The sequence below is a fragment of the Sciurus vulgaris genome, assembly GCF_902686455.1.
Source record: "Sciurus vulgaris genome assembly, chromosome: 7".
Taxonomy (NCBI): domain Eukaryota; kingdom Metazoa; phylum Chordata; class Mammalia; order Rodentia; family Sciuridae; genus Sciurus; species Sciurus vulgaris.
In genome coordinates this window covers 138,874,594-138,893,128 of record NC_136467.1, presented here as the reverse complement: position 1 = coordinate 138,893,128, position 18,535 = coordinate 138,874,594, and the positions used below count along the sequence as shown (strand labels likewise).

The 18,535-nt window shown below is 40.4% G+C and overlaps 1 protein-coding gene across 1 annotated transcript in view; it reads right to left on the bottom strand.

Moving 5' to 3' along the window:
• LY86 (lymphocyte antigen 86) overlaps window positions 1-18,535 on the bottom strand; it is a 58,685-nt gene that overhangs the window by 30,560 nt on the left and 9,590 nt on the right. The window contains exons 2-3 of the mRNA XM_079148147.1: window positions 3,049-3,135; window positions 1,602-1,730 (exon numbers count right to left, since the gene is read on the bottom strand). Of these exons, the coding sequence (XP_079004273.1) occupies window positions 1,602-1,730; window positions 3,049-3,135 (216 nt within the window). The remainder of the gene's footprint in view (window positions 1-1,601; window positions 1,731-3,048; window positions 3,136-18,535) is intronic.

Sequence of the window (18,535 nt, the reverse complement as noted above, 5' to 3'; positions counted from 1 at the left end):
ACTTGCTGCTCTAAGAACACTGAGAGGGTGCAATTCATTTGGCTGGGGTAGGACGAAGACTCGTGAATACTGGATGACCTTATGCAAAGAGATATAATGCAAAAAAAAGACAAATACTATTGTCATTTATATGTGGAAGCTAAAATGTTGATCTCAAAGACGTAGAGAATAATAGATATTAGAGCCAGAGAAGAACGTGGGGAGAGGGAATGCAGAGAGGAGGGTCCGTGGGCACAAGGGTGCTGCTGGATAGGGGAATGCGCACAGTAGGAGAACTATGGTGGACAATTCATTGACTATTTTGAAACAGCTAGTAGAAGGGATTTTGAAAGTTCCCAGCACCGAAAAATGATGTGTATCTTAGGGTGATAGATGTGTCAGTTATCCTGACTCGATCATGACATTCAGTACATGTATTGAAATGCCACACTATACCCCATAAGTGTGTATGATTGCCATGTGCTAATGAAACTAAATGTATTTTAAAAATATTGATAAAAATGACAGACTTAGTCAGGCACAAGGGCACAGGCCTGTAATCCCAGCGGCTCTGGAGGCTGAGGCAGGAGGATTGCGAGTTCAAAGCCAGCCTCTGCAAAATGAGGTGCTAAGCAACTCAGTGAGACCCTGTCTCTAAATAAAATACAAAATAGGGCTGGGGATGTGCTCAGTGGTGGAGTGTCCCCAAGTTCAATCCCCAGTAAAGGGCCTCTTGAGGTCCTTTGGGCAGGCGGTGACATTATTAGAGCTATGCTTTGAAGATCTAGCTGGCAGCAGTGTCAGAGGTGGGAGGGAGAGCTGATCCTCGTGTCTGCCCTTTCTTGTTAAGTTGGTAGTACTTCCAGGTGACCCATCTCCACATTTGGGTTCAAGGTCACTTATTTGGAGAAAAATTGGAAATATAATTAAAGATAGGACTATGGATACTGGCTGCAGGTGACAGCCTGTAGGCCTATGAAAGTCCAGTCTTTCCTGGAAGGTTATTATTTAATTATCAGCTCAATATGATTTGAGTTCCTCCAGAACATTCTGAACAACCAGGTCTAATATGTTCTCTTTCATTATTATTTTAAAGATCTATTTTTGCATTTAATTGATGCATGGTGATTATACATATTTATGGGGTACAGTGTGGCATTTTAATATGTGCATGCAATGTGTCACGATCAGACCAGCGTAACTGGCATGTTACCACACACACACACACACACACATATATATATATATATATATATATATATATATAGTACATTTCATCGTCTTTTCTTTTTCAGAGTCCATTGCTCTACTGACCATCGAGAGGAAACCTGGAAATAGCATTGAATTTCCATGGATTCTGGGAAGCTGTTGGGCCCTTCTGCTGCCAGCCCTTTTCTTCAGGTGCCACCGTGTTCACAGGAACGATCGTGATTGGAAACCAGCTCCTAGATGACATTTCATTTTGAGGCTCCCAACAGCCCTGTCAGGAGGTGTTTCCTGTGATCTGTTTATAACAGGTGCTAATAAGTGAGGTTAAACTTGCCCCAGGATGTGGGGGGACAGCCGACTCTGGCCTGGGGTTCTGACCTCAGATGCAAGCCTTTAGCCAGGCAAGGACTTACCTCCTTTCCTTCTTCCACAGAAAGAAAACTTGGGTAGATCATCCTCGCAGACGGGATAGGAGAAATTCAGAATAGAAGAGCCTTTACTGCTGAGCTGGACGTCAAGGAACAGCTCGTGGATATCTTCCCCTAAAGAAGAGGAAGACGGTCATTACTGCACACTTCCACTGTAGCAGAGGAGCCGAAGGCGACAGCGTGAGACGAGGAGTGTTTCTTTCCATTTGTCTGCTTTATATGGAAAACAGATATATATATATATATATATATATATATTTTTTTTTTTTTTTTTTTTTTTTTTTTTTTCCCCTGGTAAAACAGCACTGAAGTCACAGTGAAGTCACAGTGATGTCCCTGGGTAGGAAAACTGGCCCATTCTCAAAATTTACCTCTTTGGGGGAAGGTAGCCCATTTGCTCTGCTGCCCAGCTTCAATGCCATGGGCCCCTTCACCAGGTGTCTGTAGGTCTGGCTTCTAGAACTGCCCAGCTACACAGTATCATTTATCTCCAGTGAGAACTGCAGGTGTGGTCAAGACTACACACTCCCACTAATGTTGCAGGCAGAGGCCACAAGAGGCCGCACACAGCTTCGGGGACCTCTGTGATTCTGGCTTCTAATTCTCTCTGCCTTTTCCTCTGTTCCTCCCTTGTGTGTTCTACCTATTCCTGTTCCTCTTTTGTCTCTTCTGTACTCTCCACAAAGTAATTCTTCAGCTGTTGCTAGAGTCCTGGCATTGTGCAAAGTTCTAGAAACACACAGTTGTGTGAGTTCTCAGGTCTCCAGGAATGTCCCCTCTATTTCTCCGGAATGGTTCCACATGCTTTGCTGATGAAATTCTTCTGCTCTGGTTTTGATAAAACTGCTTTAGAAAAGGAGATACTTTAGTAACTATAGCAAATATATAAACTGACTGTGAAGGCATGATCGAACAAAAATATAACAGAAATTGCTGTAGCTCATTGACTGGGTTGTTTAGAAAGATTGCACATCTCCTCTTTGTCTGGGTCAAGGTTTAAGAACTTATATTGGCGACTCAGGAAATGAAATCATGCAAATGGAAAACTATGCTGCTGATAATAAGGACTAGATTTTTTTGTGGCTCAAATTACTTATTTGGATCTCTCCTAGAGAGACATCAATACTTAGTCTCAAAGTATTTGCTTTCGTTCTTTTTTTTTTTTTTTTGGCTAGATTTCAGATGCTTATACCATCCAGATAAGTGTATAGAGTCTTCTTAGTAGAAAAATAGAACATTAAATAAGAGTTGTAGTTTACTTAGATATTACCCAGAAAGAGGATTGAAAATGAAGGCGGAAACAGAGTTAATTCCAGAGAATGGTGGAGGACTGGTAGGCTAGCCAGCCATTATCATTCATGCAAGTCAACTGGTGTGTGGAGCAGGAAGGAGCCAGGCCGTGCTTTATTTCATGGTAATAATTTCTACTTACTCAGAATAATGCCAAATCTAATGCTGAGTTTTGGTTTCAGTTTTTTGGAACACTCGTCAATAGAAAAGCCAAAATCCTGCAATGGATCTGCCAAGAGGAAAAATAATAAAATATTCATGAGTATTTTGTATACCTCTGCACACACATATTCAAAATTCACAATTGTGTTCACTAACATGAGTTTACTGAAATTTATTCAAAAGCATATTACGAAATACATTTTCAAAAACACATCCGTGAAGTTTCCACCAACAACTCCTGGTCTCTCCAGGGTCAATGTGCGCACTCTTAGAGCTGCTCTACTTTGGCTGGTCAATGTTGCGTGTACACAGACTGTGGGGTCTCAATCCATGGAATTAGCACAGCATCTTGATGGTTGGGTCACATCTTTGTATAGTGAACGATTTTGTCATTCAAATTTTGTCTTCTAAAATTTTTATCCTAGCTTGAGTTCTTTAAGCTCCTGAACTTTTGGCTTTAAAATTGTTCATTAATTGCAGAGAACGTTTCATAAAATATTGATGATCATAATGAAACAGAGAGCAAAGATGTGCAGATTTTCAAAGTTAAGAGCTGCCCTTGTGATTTCATTTCATCTCACCCCATCCCACCCCATCCCACTCGCTCCCATTCAGTGTAATGATCCCCCCTCCCAAATATTCCACTCTGTGCAGGGTATTGTGTTAGATGTGATAGGGGCTATCACATAATAACTTCTGCTCATTCAAAAAGCTCCAGTGACTCATCTATGTTTCAGAATAAGTACAGGAATGTTCTACAGGACCCAGATTCCATACTGCACATCACAAATCCACTCCTTGAGACTCAGTCTCATGCACCCTTTGAGACTAGGGTGGCCGCGTACACACTCATCCAATTCCCACCACACTTGGCTTGCCTGTGAACTGTCTCCCATTTCAGATGGTCTTAGTCTTTTGGCCATTGTTCAAACACTCAGTTCTGGCCCATTCCCATCTTTTGTGAGGGCTTCCCTGGTAGTCCTGAAAATATCCTTTTGTTTCTCTGAATTCTTAAAATAGATAAGTCTGAAATACTTTTAAAAGTGCATGCATATATATTACTTTGTACTTTGCTAAGTGCTGTATCCTACAACACTTAATCTAAATATGAGAATCCTATAGAGCAGGGGGCCAGGTTTGGGTTTGTTGGTTTGTTTTGTATTTTTTTTCCATTTCCTTTACCTTTATGTTTGCCACTGGGTCTAATAGAGGAGAGCCAATTTATTTTCCCATCCTTTTTTAAAAAATTGACACATAATTGTACATATTTCAGGCATATAATATGATATTTTGACACATGCATACAATGTGCAATGGGATCAAATCTTGGGCAAATCCATCACCTCAAATATTTATCATTTATTTTACTGGAAATATCCAAAGTCCTTTCTTCTAGCTATTCTGAAATATATAATAAATTATTGTTAATAGCAGTCACCCTACTGGACTATAGAATACCATAATTTAATCTTCTTATCTAACATTTTTCTATCTTCCCTCTCCCCTTCCCAGTCTCTGGTAATCACATATTCTATGAGATCAACTTTCTTAGCATCTACATATGAGTGAGTACACACAGTATTTGTCTTTTTATTCCTGATTTATTTCAAAACATTCTTTTTTGTAGTAACATTCTGTTATTATGAAACATTCTTTAGGTTCATCCTCTTTGATGCAGATAACAGAATTTCATTATTTTTATGAATGAATAATGTTCTTTTGTGCCATAACACATTTTCTTTATTCATTCATCCATGGATGGACTTCTAGGTTGGGTCCATATTTTAGTTATTGTGCATAGCACTGCAAAAAAATCACGGAAGTACAAATATCTCTGCACCTACTGATTTAATTTCTTTGTATTTATATACCCGATAGCGGGGTGGCTGGATCATACAGTGGATCATTTTTTTAGTTTTTTGAGGAATCTCCATACCATTATTCATAATGGTTACAGTAATTTCATTCCCACCAATAGTATATAAGAATTTCCCTTTGAGGAGAGTCACTTTTAGTAAGGGTCTCCTTCTGTGCACTTTGTACGTTTCCATTTCATTATCCAGACTCCCCAGCACCCAGCACAGTCTGACATACAGTAATCACTCCATTAATATACATAATAATTAGATGGATGCCATCTATTAACCTATCTGATCATCAGCTCCAAATCTACTCTCCTGTACTTGCTTTGTGAAACTGGCCTCTCTGCAACCCTATTACTCTTTTGCCATCTGCAAGTTGAGGTGTCATAGAGAGTGGACGTTGGAGTCAGAAAGGAAGCTTGCTTCTGGTGCACTTGTTGGGCGTGTCAGCAGCAGTGGGCATCTCCACAGGAATCAGCTGGTTCCAGTGTCCAGCTCTTGTTGGCATTTTCCAGAATCAGCAGGGATCAGCTCTGTGGTTCCCCAACCTTCTTCCATAACCGTACCTCACAGTGGTTCTCCCTTTCTTCTGCAGACTGTCTCACTCCGTCCCACAGGCCCTTCTTTCAAGCATGCAGTTTCCTATAACCCCAATTTCTGTCCTTTGCCCTCCCAGTCCTTGGGGTGGTGCTATGCCTCCAATGTCCTTATTTTACCCTTTTTATTCTCGGACAACTGATTAATCGATTCCCATATTAAATTCTTTCTGTTCAAATAACTGATATGGTCTACAGTTTTCCAACAGGATCCAAATTAGTATAATAAAGAGTAATAAGAGAGGGGGGGCGGGGGCGAAGATCTGATTTTCTTCATTTCTCTGGTGGGAAAATACAGACTCAGAGAGACTGCATTAAATGTCTCACATCCCAGCAGTAGAAAGTGTCAAGATCTAAACCTAGACTTAAAAACAAGCAAGGAAGCAATTTTCTGTCTAGTATTGTGCAGTGATACTCAAAAAGTAGAGCCTCAAATATATATGTCGACTATTGGATTTGTAAGATTTCCCAGAATATTTTCTGTGGTGGCATATGGCCTCGGGTAGTTCTGGTTTATAACTGATTTCTGGTTCAGCTTAGTTATGAGCTCCCATTTGCCAATGACAGTGTTCCAGACAGTTTGAGCATCTGCATTGCTGAGCTGGAAGACACATCTCTGTCTATGGTGTCTGCCTTAGAAATGATCAGTAGACAATTCCAGTCTTGCACATTTAACACGGCTGTACCTGCAATCAAAATCCCTTTGGACTGGTCACTACTTTTCCTGGGGGAAAACATCTTTTTCTTCTTAGGCTCATTAGATTCCTTCCTAAGCATCTTCATACTATCTCGGGGGCTTCTTTTAGCTTAGAAAAAAGGACCAGGGGAATGGAGACAAGGTTCTACTATATACTTGGTGCTCAGTATTGAAAGACACAGAGGCCAGCTAACAGATGTTCAAGAAGGTACATCTTCAAAGCTGTTGATTGATTTAAGTTGCCATCTGAAGCAAAATAGAAGAGACTCAGTATGCATTGTTGAGTATTTAGTAGGAACAGAATTCCACTGTATGTTTATCAATATTTTAAAGTATAGTTAGAATAAACCAAGGACAGAAGGAATGAAGCATTTCCATGGCATTAGAAAAACATTATTAGAAAAATAATCTTAACAGGGAACGAAACCACACAGAAAACAGTAGGTTGCTTTTCACTGAGAAAATGCATATAGAAGCACAAAGATGGATTACTTAAAAAGTACTTGGGGATTTGATGAATTTTCCTACTATTTTTTTAAAATTTATGATTTTATGTGTGTTTTTTTTTTTTTTTTTTTTTTTTTTTTTTTTTTTTAGTATACACATGCAGTTTGCAGACTACTTGGAAAAAGGGACCTCAGTTCCTCCCCATCCCCCAATCCCACCCTCATAAACTCCTGTCCTTCCTGGTATTTATGGTACTTATTTATATTTGCACTCAGGCACTTAGAAAGCTCTAGGTTACTTTTGTTAGTGTACCTCCCTCCTTCCTCCATTAGAGCAGCAAAGTCAGACTCCCCAGCAGTAGGGACATCATGTCTTGAGGGCACCAGGCCCCAAGCCATTATTCGCTCAGTGAATAATAAAGATCATTTGGAGTTGATTCACTGACAACCTTAAAGCAGGGTTTCTAAACCCCACACTGTCGACTTTTTTCAGTGATTCTTTTTGCTGTACTGGGGATTGAACCCAGGGCCTTGTGCTTCCAAGGCAAGCACTCTACCAACTGAGCTATATTCCCAGCCTGCTGTTGACTTTTTGTGTTAGGTGATCTTTTACTGTGGGGCTGTCCTGCACTGTGAGATGTTCAGCAGCACCCCTGGTTTCTACCCACTAGACATCAGCCACTCCTCACTCTTCCTGCCTGCCAGGTGTGATAACCCCACGTTTCCCACATTGCCGATGTTCCTCCGGGGACGAATTCACCCCTACTGGAGAACCACAGCTCTAAAGATTAATTTTCTCCATTACCATGCTAAAAATGCTTCAGGGCCACCTACCAAAATAAGTCAAAGTTTGGGTTATAATTTTTAAATAGTTCTTATACAGTATGAGTAGCGATTGGGCATGGGAGACTCTGCCTCAAGTGACTTTTAATATATATATAAACCAGATCATCTGATTCTGGATTTTCTAAAACAATAAAATTGAAAGCTTAATGAGAGTCAGTGTTCCTGGGCTTTGAGGGCAGGAACAAATTCCAAATGCCTCTTATAGACATTTCATTGTAGAGCAGCATATGAGCAGAGGGGGCAGAAATCAGACTTCATAGGGAAATGGAAGAGTTGTTCTTTCTGGGTATTTCTTTTTAACCTCCATGTTATATCCTCTTTCTGTCTGTTCTGCCAACGTGGATGACTCCAGAGTTGGAGAAACCAGCTGGGCTCAGAGGGAGTAGATTGGCTGACAACCAATTCTGCAAGCTGGTCTTCAGATTAAGAGTCCCATCTAGCTGTGCATTGATTTAAAAGTTTGCTTCTTGGGCAGCTGTTTTGATTGAGGCATCTTAATTTTCTTGTAGGAGTTCATGGGATAATATTTACGGGTCATCATGAATCCATCCCTAAGAGGATAATGCATAATGCTTTGGTGAAATTCCATTGCTGAATATCCATTACCAGCATGTCACAAAACTAACCTTCACATCTTCTGTTCTTTACTCCACTACGCTCCTTCTGTCCCCTTCCCTCTCCCTGCCAAAAGGAAATAACTTACAATGTGGTGAAAGTATTCAAGCCATGTTTTTCTATTATTTCCTGATCTCGTTTTTCCATCTGTCAAATCTTATTACTATAGAGTGGTACAGCAAGGCTCTGATGGGTCATTATTTCAAGTAATAGTAGTTTGACTCCCATTCAAGTTTGTTCTGCTAAGATTTCACTGGGATTTGACTCATACAGTCAGAGTTGTTTATATGAGACAGTTTCTTTTCATCTGAGATATGTAGATGCCTAAACATGGTTCTTGATAGCAAACATAATAAAAATGGAATTAACACCATCACAATGGAATATCTACTGTCGGTAAAATGAGAGATTAAGACCTCCAATGCCCTGCAGGCTGACTGTGATGAATTAATTTTTTAGTGTGAATGTATATTTGAGTTGCTGAATTGAAATTTGGGATCACTTATTTGTCTGCTTCCAATGACAAAAGAAATGAAATTCATTAATAACAGCTTTTTCATTGAAAAGTGTAGAAACATGCAACGTCCCTTTGGACTCTGAATCCATCCACCAGAATAACCCGTTTGGTTTTCATCAACATGGAAGATGGTTTTTGTGACCTAATATAATAGTCCCCCCTTACCTGCAGTTTTGCTTTCTGTGATTATTTGTGATCAAATGTAGTTATCCATGGTCAAGTGCAGTTCAAAGATATTGAACAGAATGTCCCCCAAATTTCAAGTTATGTGCCATGCCAAGTATTCTGATGAAATCTTCAGCCACCCCACTTGGGAGGTGAATCACACTTTTGTCCAGTGTATCCACCCAGTATACACTACCCACCCATTAGTCACTTAGTAACTTTCTTGGTTATCAGATCACCCGTGAGAGTATTGAAGTGCTTGTGTTCAAATAACCCTTATTTGACTTAATAATGGCCCAAAGCACAAGATTAATCATGCTACCAGTTTGGCTATACCAAAGGGAAGCCGTGAAATACTTCCACTTAGTGAAGAGATGAAAGCTTTTGACCAAATGAAAAAAAATCAAATCATATGCTGAGGTTGTTAAGATCTATAGTAAGAAGGAACTATGGTGTATGTGTGGTTTAGCACTGTGGTTTCAGACATCCACTGGGAGGTTTGGAATATATTCCTGGGGAGAAAGGAGACCACTGTAAATAGGATTGCACTGGACATGATTCTGTGGGTGGGATGACCTTTGCTACCAGTTCTCAAACATGGCTGCATGCTGGCATTGCCTGAGGAGTAGGGTACAAGTACCAATGCCCAAGTCTTCCTCCAGCCATTGTATCTGGAGGCTGCCTCCTAATTGAGATTTCTAACCCCTCCCCGGGTGATTTTATTGCCGCACCTCCCTTGAAAAACCATTGCAGTAAGCGATACAGGTGTTTTGCTAAAACTCTGGGCATATGATCTTTTGGGTGGTCTCCTTGCTCTACCATGCATCAATCAAAGCTCAAAATGTGACCCTTTCATAGATTTTCTAAGAAGTCTCTTTATAAACCATTCTGCACGTGTTAGAGAGTTTATGGTGATTTAGGGAACTTCAGGGCTACATTCCACCTCTCCCTCCCCCAAACACTTGCTTTATCTGTTTCTGGGTCCCTCCCTGCCTCTTTTTTCCCCTTCTGTCTCTAAAGAGGCAGTATGTTTCTTCTTGATAAGTGCTGGGGAGTGAGAACCACATCCAGCCCCTCTGGGCCTCCACAACTCCAAGTGGCTCCTCAAGAGTCCTTTCCAGAAAGGCAGGGCTCCGCTTAGCTGCAATTCTTGTAACAGTCTCCAAGATAATTTTTGTTTTTTCTATTTCACACATAATCCTACTTCTAGAAAGATTTGAGATGGGTGTCCAGGGACAAAGAAGATGGAACTAAAGAGACAGCTAATGAAGGTTTAGGAGGGGCTGGCAGAGGTTAAAATGTAGGATGCATCTGTTTAAAAAAAAAAAAAAAAAAAAAGTCCCAATTTGGAGAAGAATGTAAGAAAGCAGCAGAATTTTGGCAGAGCTGAGTGGGAGACACGAGGCTGGGAAAGCCACAACCAGAGAGGCCTGGGGCACACTCAGGAAAGGCTTGGGAAAAGCTGTGTGCTTGGGTAGAAAGCTATAGTTTGTGGCTGGGTTTGCTTGGGCACGCACAGATCTTTAGGTCCTAGAATTCCCTTTGGAAAGATCCTGGAGAGGCCAGGACATTGGACCAGTTTTTGTCTAAAACCAATAAAGCTGTCATGACTATTTATGTGTAGGTTTTTGTCTGAACATAGTTTCTGTTTCTCTGGGATAAATGCATGGTCATGGGATTTCTGTGTCACATGGTAAGTGTATATTTAATTTTATAAGAAATTGCCCGTTTCCCATAGGGACTGTGCAGTGTCAGAGGAATCTGGCAGGCAGCTCCCCAGGGAGAAGTCAGAGGGATCTTGTCCTGTGTGTGGTCCACAACTGCTATACCTACTCAGCCCTCAGGGATCTGGCCAGACTCCCTCTGTGAAATAATCAGTACCACCAGGAGCAAAGCAGCCTTGGCTAATTGTTACTGCTGTGCAGGGGAGGGGACAGCTTGTCTGCCTGGGACAGTGGTGTCTTTAATTAGCCACTTCCCTTCCTTCCCAATGGTTCCTTCTGGGCCTATGAGGTGATTTTCACCACACTCAGAGGCCTAAAGAACAATTGCGAATTCTTGAGATTCTTTTCCCCCCAAAGGCCTTCTTGAAGGAGATCAACTTAATATATTCTTCCTTCCCCTCTTGCTTACACGTAATGAGTTGTCTGCCACTGCCTCCAAGCCCCAACCAACCCACAAGAGGAAAAAATCAATTTACACTTTTCCTGGGAAGCAATCCTGCTGACAGAGATGACTCATAAAGGACCATCTTTTCCATGTTAGTGTGCCTTGCTGGGGCCCAGGACGACTTTGCTTCTGAATATAACCATCTCTGGTTTAAGAGTAGGGGGGTGCATGGAGGACCAGACGCTCAATATCTCCTGAGCACAAAATCCCAGGCTTCCCAAAGACACTGTGAAGCCTTCCAGAAAAGGCGATGTGGATGCCCAATGGGTTTGCCTTCCAGAGTGTCTTGGACTGAAATCTGGGAAATCAAATTCCTTATTCCCAAAGCCAGTTCACCACTTCCCCCCTGTATTTCTTACTTCAATGAGAAGAAACCAGAATGAGCTTTGCTGGATGCCCCGGCTCAGCAAGAGAGTGCTCCTTTCCAGGAAAGTGAGATGTTTTAACCCACAGCTGGAAATAGGATCTCTTGGACATGAATAACAAGGGATTACAAGCTTTTGCAAGTCAAGGCTGGAAGAGAAAAGAAGCAATTGCCCAGGCTTGACTCTTTTGCCAGCAAAATAAATTCCTAATCAAGGAAAGTACTCATTCTCTGTCTAACCTGCCTTAGTATTATACCCCTCTTCGTTAGCGGGTTAAAAATGGTTTGGCAAAAAATATGAAGAGAATCGTATTGAGAGATAGAAAGATACCATAAAAACTAAAATGGGAACGTGAATAAATAAATAAATGAGATGAGGGCACCTGTTGAATACCCACGGCCTCCTGCCCTCACCACCCCCATGTTAATTGCAAAGCAGGAGTTCATTTTCTGGTGCGCAGAAAGGTTGCAAGAAGCCTGTCTCAACACTACGCCCTTCTCCAACACCACTGCTGTAACTGTCTGGATATTGTTCAGCCTTTTCTTGCCATCTGTTCGTGTGTTTTCAGAACATAACATTTAAAAAATGCTAGTGTGTGTGGAAACATTACCAGACAAATCCGAGGATGCCAGAGCACTTATTCCAAATACCTTTGCCCGGGCTTGAACTTCAGGGATGGAGAAAGAAAGCAAAGTTCTGAGCTAAGAAACATTTCTGACATGGAGGCAGAAATAACAGATGTTCACAATAGTTTGTAAGGATGAAGAATTGGAAGTAATCTAAATATTCATCAAGAGGAGGAGGGATACTATTGCAGTTTATTCATATAATGACATACTTTAAGGCCATGAAAATGAGTGAACTAAAGCAGAGCAGGCTAGCTATCTCCTGGAATAATGTAATAAATTAGTTCCCAAATAAGTTGTTAATTTAATTAATTTCAGTCAATTGTGGGTTAAGTATTTCTAGGTAGATAGTCACATGGAAATCACATAAAAATATTTTTGTTTCCCCCCTTCAATTCCTCAGACTTCTGTTTATTGTTTGTTTTACTGTTCTTGGGAGAGCCTTCAGTGCAATATTGAATAGAAGTCATGGTGGGCCTTCCTGCCTCATTCTGAATTTTAGAAAGATTCTGATGTTTCTTCATTAAATATAATGTTCACTGTGGATCTAAACATTAAGTGCGTTTCTTTAGAGAGCAGATAGTTGATTTTTGATCTGGCATTTTAAATTTTGTTTTTTAATCAGGTTAATTCAGTCAATTTTTATTTAATAGAACCTCTAATATCTTTAGAACTATTGCTCATCTTAGATTGGGTTTTCTTTCATGATCTTTCTATGATCCTTTCCAACATGCTTTTGGATTTAAATGTTTTTTTACTAGTTTGGAAGTTATGCATTTCTAGTATTGTAGTAGTTACCCTTCTAATTTTAACATGAATATTTTACTTAATGAAGCTTAAAGTTTATATTTACTTTAAACCATATTCCCTGGGTATGTGCGTATGCCTTGGTTTATTTGCAGTGCAGTAAAAAATATGGCCTTAAATTGACCTTCATACCTATTTTTAAGGGTACAGTTCTGTAATGTTAAGTATGTTCACATTGTTGTGCAAAAGATCCCTAGAACTTTTTCATCTTGAATAACTACACATTTATCTTCACTGCCTTCCCTGAAGGACACAGGACAAGGACGGGGACATTTAAGTTCAAGGCTTTATGATCAATCACCAGTTCCATGTGCCACTGTTACCCCGCCCCTCTGATCCCTGCTCCTGGTCTTTGAACCCTTGCAACCCGCTTCCCTTGAGTGGCTTAGCGACTTGTAAGCGGTAGAACATGACAAAAGTGTTGAGATGATGCTGATGAGATTAGGCGACAACAACATGGTGACATCTCTCTTCCCGCCTTCTCCTACTCTTCCTCAGTGTCCTCACTCTGGAGGAAGCACGCTGCCATCTGAGTAGCCTGAGTAGTGGAGAGATTAACACAGCCAGGGACTGATATCTCTGGCCAACAGCTGCAGAGGACCTGATCCCTGTGACAGCTTGTGAGTGAGCTTAGGAGGGGATCTTCTGAGACCTGCCTGTGGCCATGCACCCACGTGAGTTTGGAAGCTTCTCTCCTGCCCATTCGTCGAGCTTACAGATAAGTGTAGCCCCTCTGGGTCACCATGCATCACAAATGTCCAACCACGCCACACCCACATGCCTGCGGGCCCCAGGAAAAAACTGAGATGATAACGTTTGTTGTTTATTAAGGGTAATTTGTTATGCAGCAATAGAAAATGAGTTCTTTCCTAGTCCAAATTGGACATTATCATCTTCGCATTTATTCTTGGTAGATTTGCCAATTTGTTGTCTGCCATGCTGGCTTGCATCTCAGGACTTACCTCTGGGATCATTTTATTTCTTTCTGAAATATTCTTTAAGTTTCCTTTAGTGAGAGTCTTTTGGTGGCAAACACTCTATATTTTGTTTGTCCAAATCTTTAATTCACTCTCATTATTGAGTGACATTTAGCTGTATATACAGTTCTCGGTTGATTGTTATTTTCTCTGAGGATATTGTTCTTGCTGCCTGTAAATCTACCCTCAGTCTCAAATAAAATTTTTGTTATATAATTTTTCTTGCTCCTTTAAACTACTTTCCCCCTCTTTGGTGATCTGTGATATTATTCTGATTGATCTGGCATAGAATTCTTTTATGAATCTGCATGGGAGTTGCTGTGTGTACTGAACCTGAAGATTCATACCATACACAGTTCTGGAAAATTTCCAGCAGTTTTCTTCAGAAATTTCCCTTTTCTAGCTTTTCTCCTGTAGTCGTAGCTAAAATTTTCCATTGCTTCATTTCTCCATGATACATTTTGAATAATAGATCCAGACCGTTCACCCAGTTCGATCTCTTCAACTACTTTGAAATCTGTGTTTTACTGTTTTTTTTTTTTTTTTTTTTATTTCAACAATGAAACAGTTTATTTTAAGGGGTTTTATTTTATTCTTTTTCAAATCTTCCTGATCTTTTTTGATATTATATATTTTTGTTCTCTCATGTTTTGAATTTTCTTTTATTTCTTTAATGTCATATATTCTTATTTTATATTCTGTATCTATCTTTCCAAGATCTAATATTTTTATCAGTATAATTTGGATTTTCTGCTAATTCTCCCTCATGGCATGTTTGTAATTTTTGGATTGTGAGCTCATGGCTGAATGTTTGGATTGTGAACTCATGGCTGAATCTTTAGAAATTCTGTGAAATATGAATTGAGGGTGTGTGTTCCTCCAGAGACGATGCACATTTCTTTCTGTAAATATGCCCCAGTTGTTCTAATCAAAAATCACTTTAATTGGTAGACTTTGTATTTCTTAAACCATGAACATAGTATATGCACATTTACACACACTATATATTATACCAAACTTATATGGAATTGTATCTGAAGCTACTAATTCTCAGAAAAACATTTATTTCCCTAGAGGCCAGGCAGAGTTAGATAATTCATCCTCTATTCTGCCTAAGAGTGTATTTATTTTCTGATCCATCTGGGGGAAAATAACCCATGTGGCTATAACTTTTAGAAAGTTGTGGTTTGAGCTGGGCTCCGTGGTACACCCCTATAATTCCAGTTGCTGGATAGGCTGAGGTAGAGGAGGAGCTCAAGTTCAAAGTTAACCTCAGCAATTTAGCAAGGCCCTAAGTAACTCAGCAAGACCCAGTTTCAAAATTAAAAAAAAAAAAATAAGTAAACAAACAGGGCTGGGGATGTGACTCAGTGGTAAAGTGTTCCTGGGTTCAATTCCTGGTAACAACAACAAAAAGCAACAAGAAGAAAAGAAAGGAGAGGACAGTAGGAGGTGATTAGACCACAAAGGTGGCCCTCTCATAAATGGGGTTAGTGCCTTTATAAAAGGAGTCTGAGGGAGCTTGTCTGTCCTTCCCACCACTTGAGGACACAGCTAGAAGGCACCATTTAGGAAGCACACAGTGAGCCCTCATCAGATGTGGAATCTGCCAGTGCCTTGATCATGAACTTCCCAGCCGAAACTGTGATCAACAACTTTCTGTTGTTGATAAATTTCCCAGTTTAAGGTATTCTGTAATAGTAGCCTGAATGGAGTGAGGCACAGGGCATTTATTCTCACCAAAGATTTCTCAGATGAGCACTATGAAGCTCTGCTTAGGGGTTGTCTACAGATGTCGAATCAGTTTGTCCCACTAATGTAGTTGAACAAGAGTTGCTGAGTGAGTCAGTGCCTTCTGAGAACATATTTTACCAAACAATACTCTGATTTCTCTCTCCTTCAAAGGTGGCACCTTTGAGGCCTGTTCCACAGGGGTTACCCAAGCTCCCCAGAAGGACCCAGCCTTGGTTCTCCTGGCGATTACTTGGATTAGCTCCCTTTTCTTCCCTGTGTCATTTCTTCACTCTCTTTTCTAAGGAAACCTTGGACTTGATACTTAAATCAATTCCTCTAATTTGTATTGAATATGAATTCTGTATACTCTGCTAAGTCATCAGATGTGGCTTTAACCTCCACAGTAATTTATACTAACTTTCTTGCTTTTGTGGACTCAAGAACCATTTTAACAGATTTGGGTCAGAAAATTGCTATATCCAGGTAGCAATTCCAAGTGCCCAGATGGTCATGAGGCTGGCATGAACAAGACATGCTTGTGTACCTGACTTTGGAGCTGGTGAGAATATTCCAAATAGTATATAGTATACTATATATAGTACTCCAAAATAGAACAAGTGGATGCATAACTTATGTATCTAGCACTCTTGGAGAGACCACTTTGATACTAAGGATGTTGATGGTAAAACTGACTGTGAGATGTTTCTTGGAGATTTGCATCAAGGTGAGAGGGGGTAGATTTGGGGTAGCATAAAAGGGTGTTAATCAACTGCACTTTCCCCCTCTCTGTAGCAGAGACTGCCAATTGGTGACTCCAGTGTTGAGCTAGCTTTCAGACCCATTTTGCTGGTCTGCACAATGTTTAAAAACAGGTAGACTAGTTGCCACACATATAAATTAGGAAGCTGCACCCGTAGATCAGGAACTCTAGGTTTCTTTTGAGCAATTAGGAGATGAGGCATCACTGTTCCACCAACTCACATGGCAATTCCATGGAGCTGAACAGTAGATTTCCTTTATTTTTTATTTTTTTGGATGCTGGGGATTGAACCCAGGGCCTTGTGCTTACAAGGCAAGCACTCTACCGACTGAACTATCTCCCCAGCCCCAGTAGATTTCCTTTAGAGAGATGGTGAACGTCAGGGCCCTTGATACTTTATATTGTAAATTATAACTGATCCTCTCCATTTGTTACCAATGCTCCTTGATTTATGATGAAGCTATGTCCCAATAAACCCACTGTAAGTTGAAAGTATCCTAAGTTGGAAATCTATATAATGTCCCTCATCTACTGAAATCACAGCTAAGCAACACAAAGCAGGGCATCTGAAAGGAGCCGTGGCTCACTGCCATAGCCAGCCTCACAAGGAAGTATCACTTCTCAGATTGCCTGCCCGAGAAAAGATCAAGACTCAAAATCCAAAGTGCAGTTTTTACTGATGTGCATTTATTTTGTGCCATTTGTGAATGGCATTGCATCTTTGACTTCCCTTTACCTCTGTTGGCATGGGTGAAATCTTTGTGATATTGTTTTGCAGAAAAGCATCTGTGGCTTCTCTCTCTTGCTCATTCTTCCACTGTTATTTTCTAGAATTTTGAAGGTTCACTGCCAAAGGAACCTGAGACCAGGTAGCATGCACAGGCACCTCCTGTTCATCATGTGGTGATTGACTCTAAAACCTCAGATGCATTTTTGTTGGGACAGTGGATACTTGCTGGCAAGCCCATGTCAGTTCAGGCACTTGTTCAAGCAAACCAAGAGCGACTGGCCGTTTTCTCTTTAGGTTTGAAAACCTGAGCACGTATTTACATCCAAGTTGTCCTTTAATTTAGTCACAACTGAAAACAAGTGCAAGGTAGAAAAAACTATTGTTCCCTCTAAAAAATGATCTTTCTGCCCACTCTCCAATCTACTTGGGCTCCAAACAGTTCAGTGTAGGTCATGGCTACAAGTTAGTCTCTGAAGTCTTGAAACTCCTAGTACTTCTCTTTCAGGTTCCCCTTCATCCAGTGATCCAGACCTGAGGCAGATCATCCCAGTGGAGAGGGAGGGAGGATTTTGACTTGTATCTGATGGTGGAAGTTGGTTGTCTGTAGCAAGCTCTTTCACGTATAGAGAAAAGACCAGAAGAAGCAGGTTTGGCATCAAGCTTTCAGGCTGTAGGGTCCCAGGTCATCTCTACCACTTTCATCAAGTCTCCCCAGCTGTGGTCTTCTGTTTACTGCAGGCTGTTTACTGTCCTTAATGCAGCTCATATCACAGAATGCAGCAGTCCTTAGTCTAAACAAGAGTCTGGCATTTAATGCTTCATGAAAACGTAGTAGTCTTTATCCGTGGCCTCATTTTCTACAGTTTCAGTTACCATCACAGTCCAAAAATATTAAATGAAAAATTCCAGAAATAAACAATTCATGAGTTTTAAATTTTAAGCCGTTCTGAGTAGCATGAGCAAATCTCATCCATCCTACTACTCTATCCCACCTGAGACATGAATCATCAGTTTGTCCAGTGTATCCACGCTCTATATACTACCCACCTGGTAGTCACTTAGAGCTGTCTTAGTCATCAGATTGACTGTTGGGGTACTCCAGTGCTTGTGTTCAAATTGCCCTTATTTGTCTTATTAAGGACCCCAAAGCCCAAAAGTAGCAATGCTGGCAATTTTATGGCTGTACATTTTTACTTCTATTTTATTAGTAATTATTGTTAATCTCTTATTGTGCCTGATTTAGAAATTAAACTTTATCTTAGGCATGAATATATAGGAAAAACATATAGTTTTTGATATTATTTATGGTTTTAGGCATCCACGGATAGTCTTGGAATATGAGTAAGAGAGGATTGCTATATGTCAATTCCCTTCGAAATCTGTAATAATAGTAATTCTATGGAATTGTTGGACCTCAAAATTATAACTGAGCCCCATGGATCTTTTGTGTATGCAAAACTCTTATATTATAGGGTCTTGGGCAAAAGGAGGATGTGAGTAAAACACCTCAAAAGAAAGGCTGCCTCAAAAGATCCTTTGCACTTTGGAGATGTGG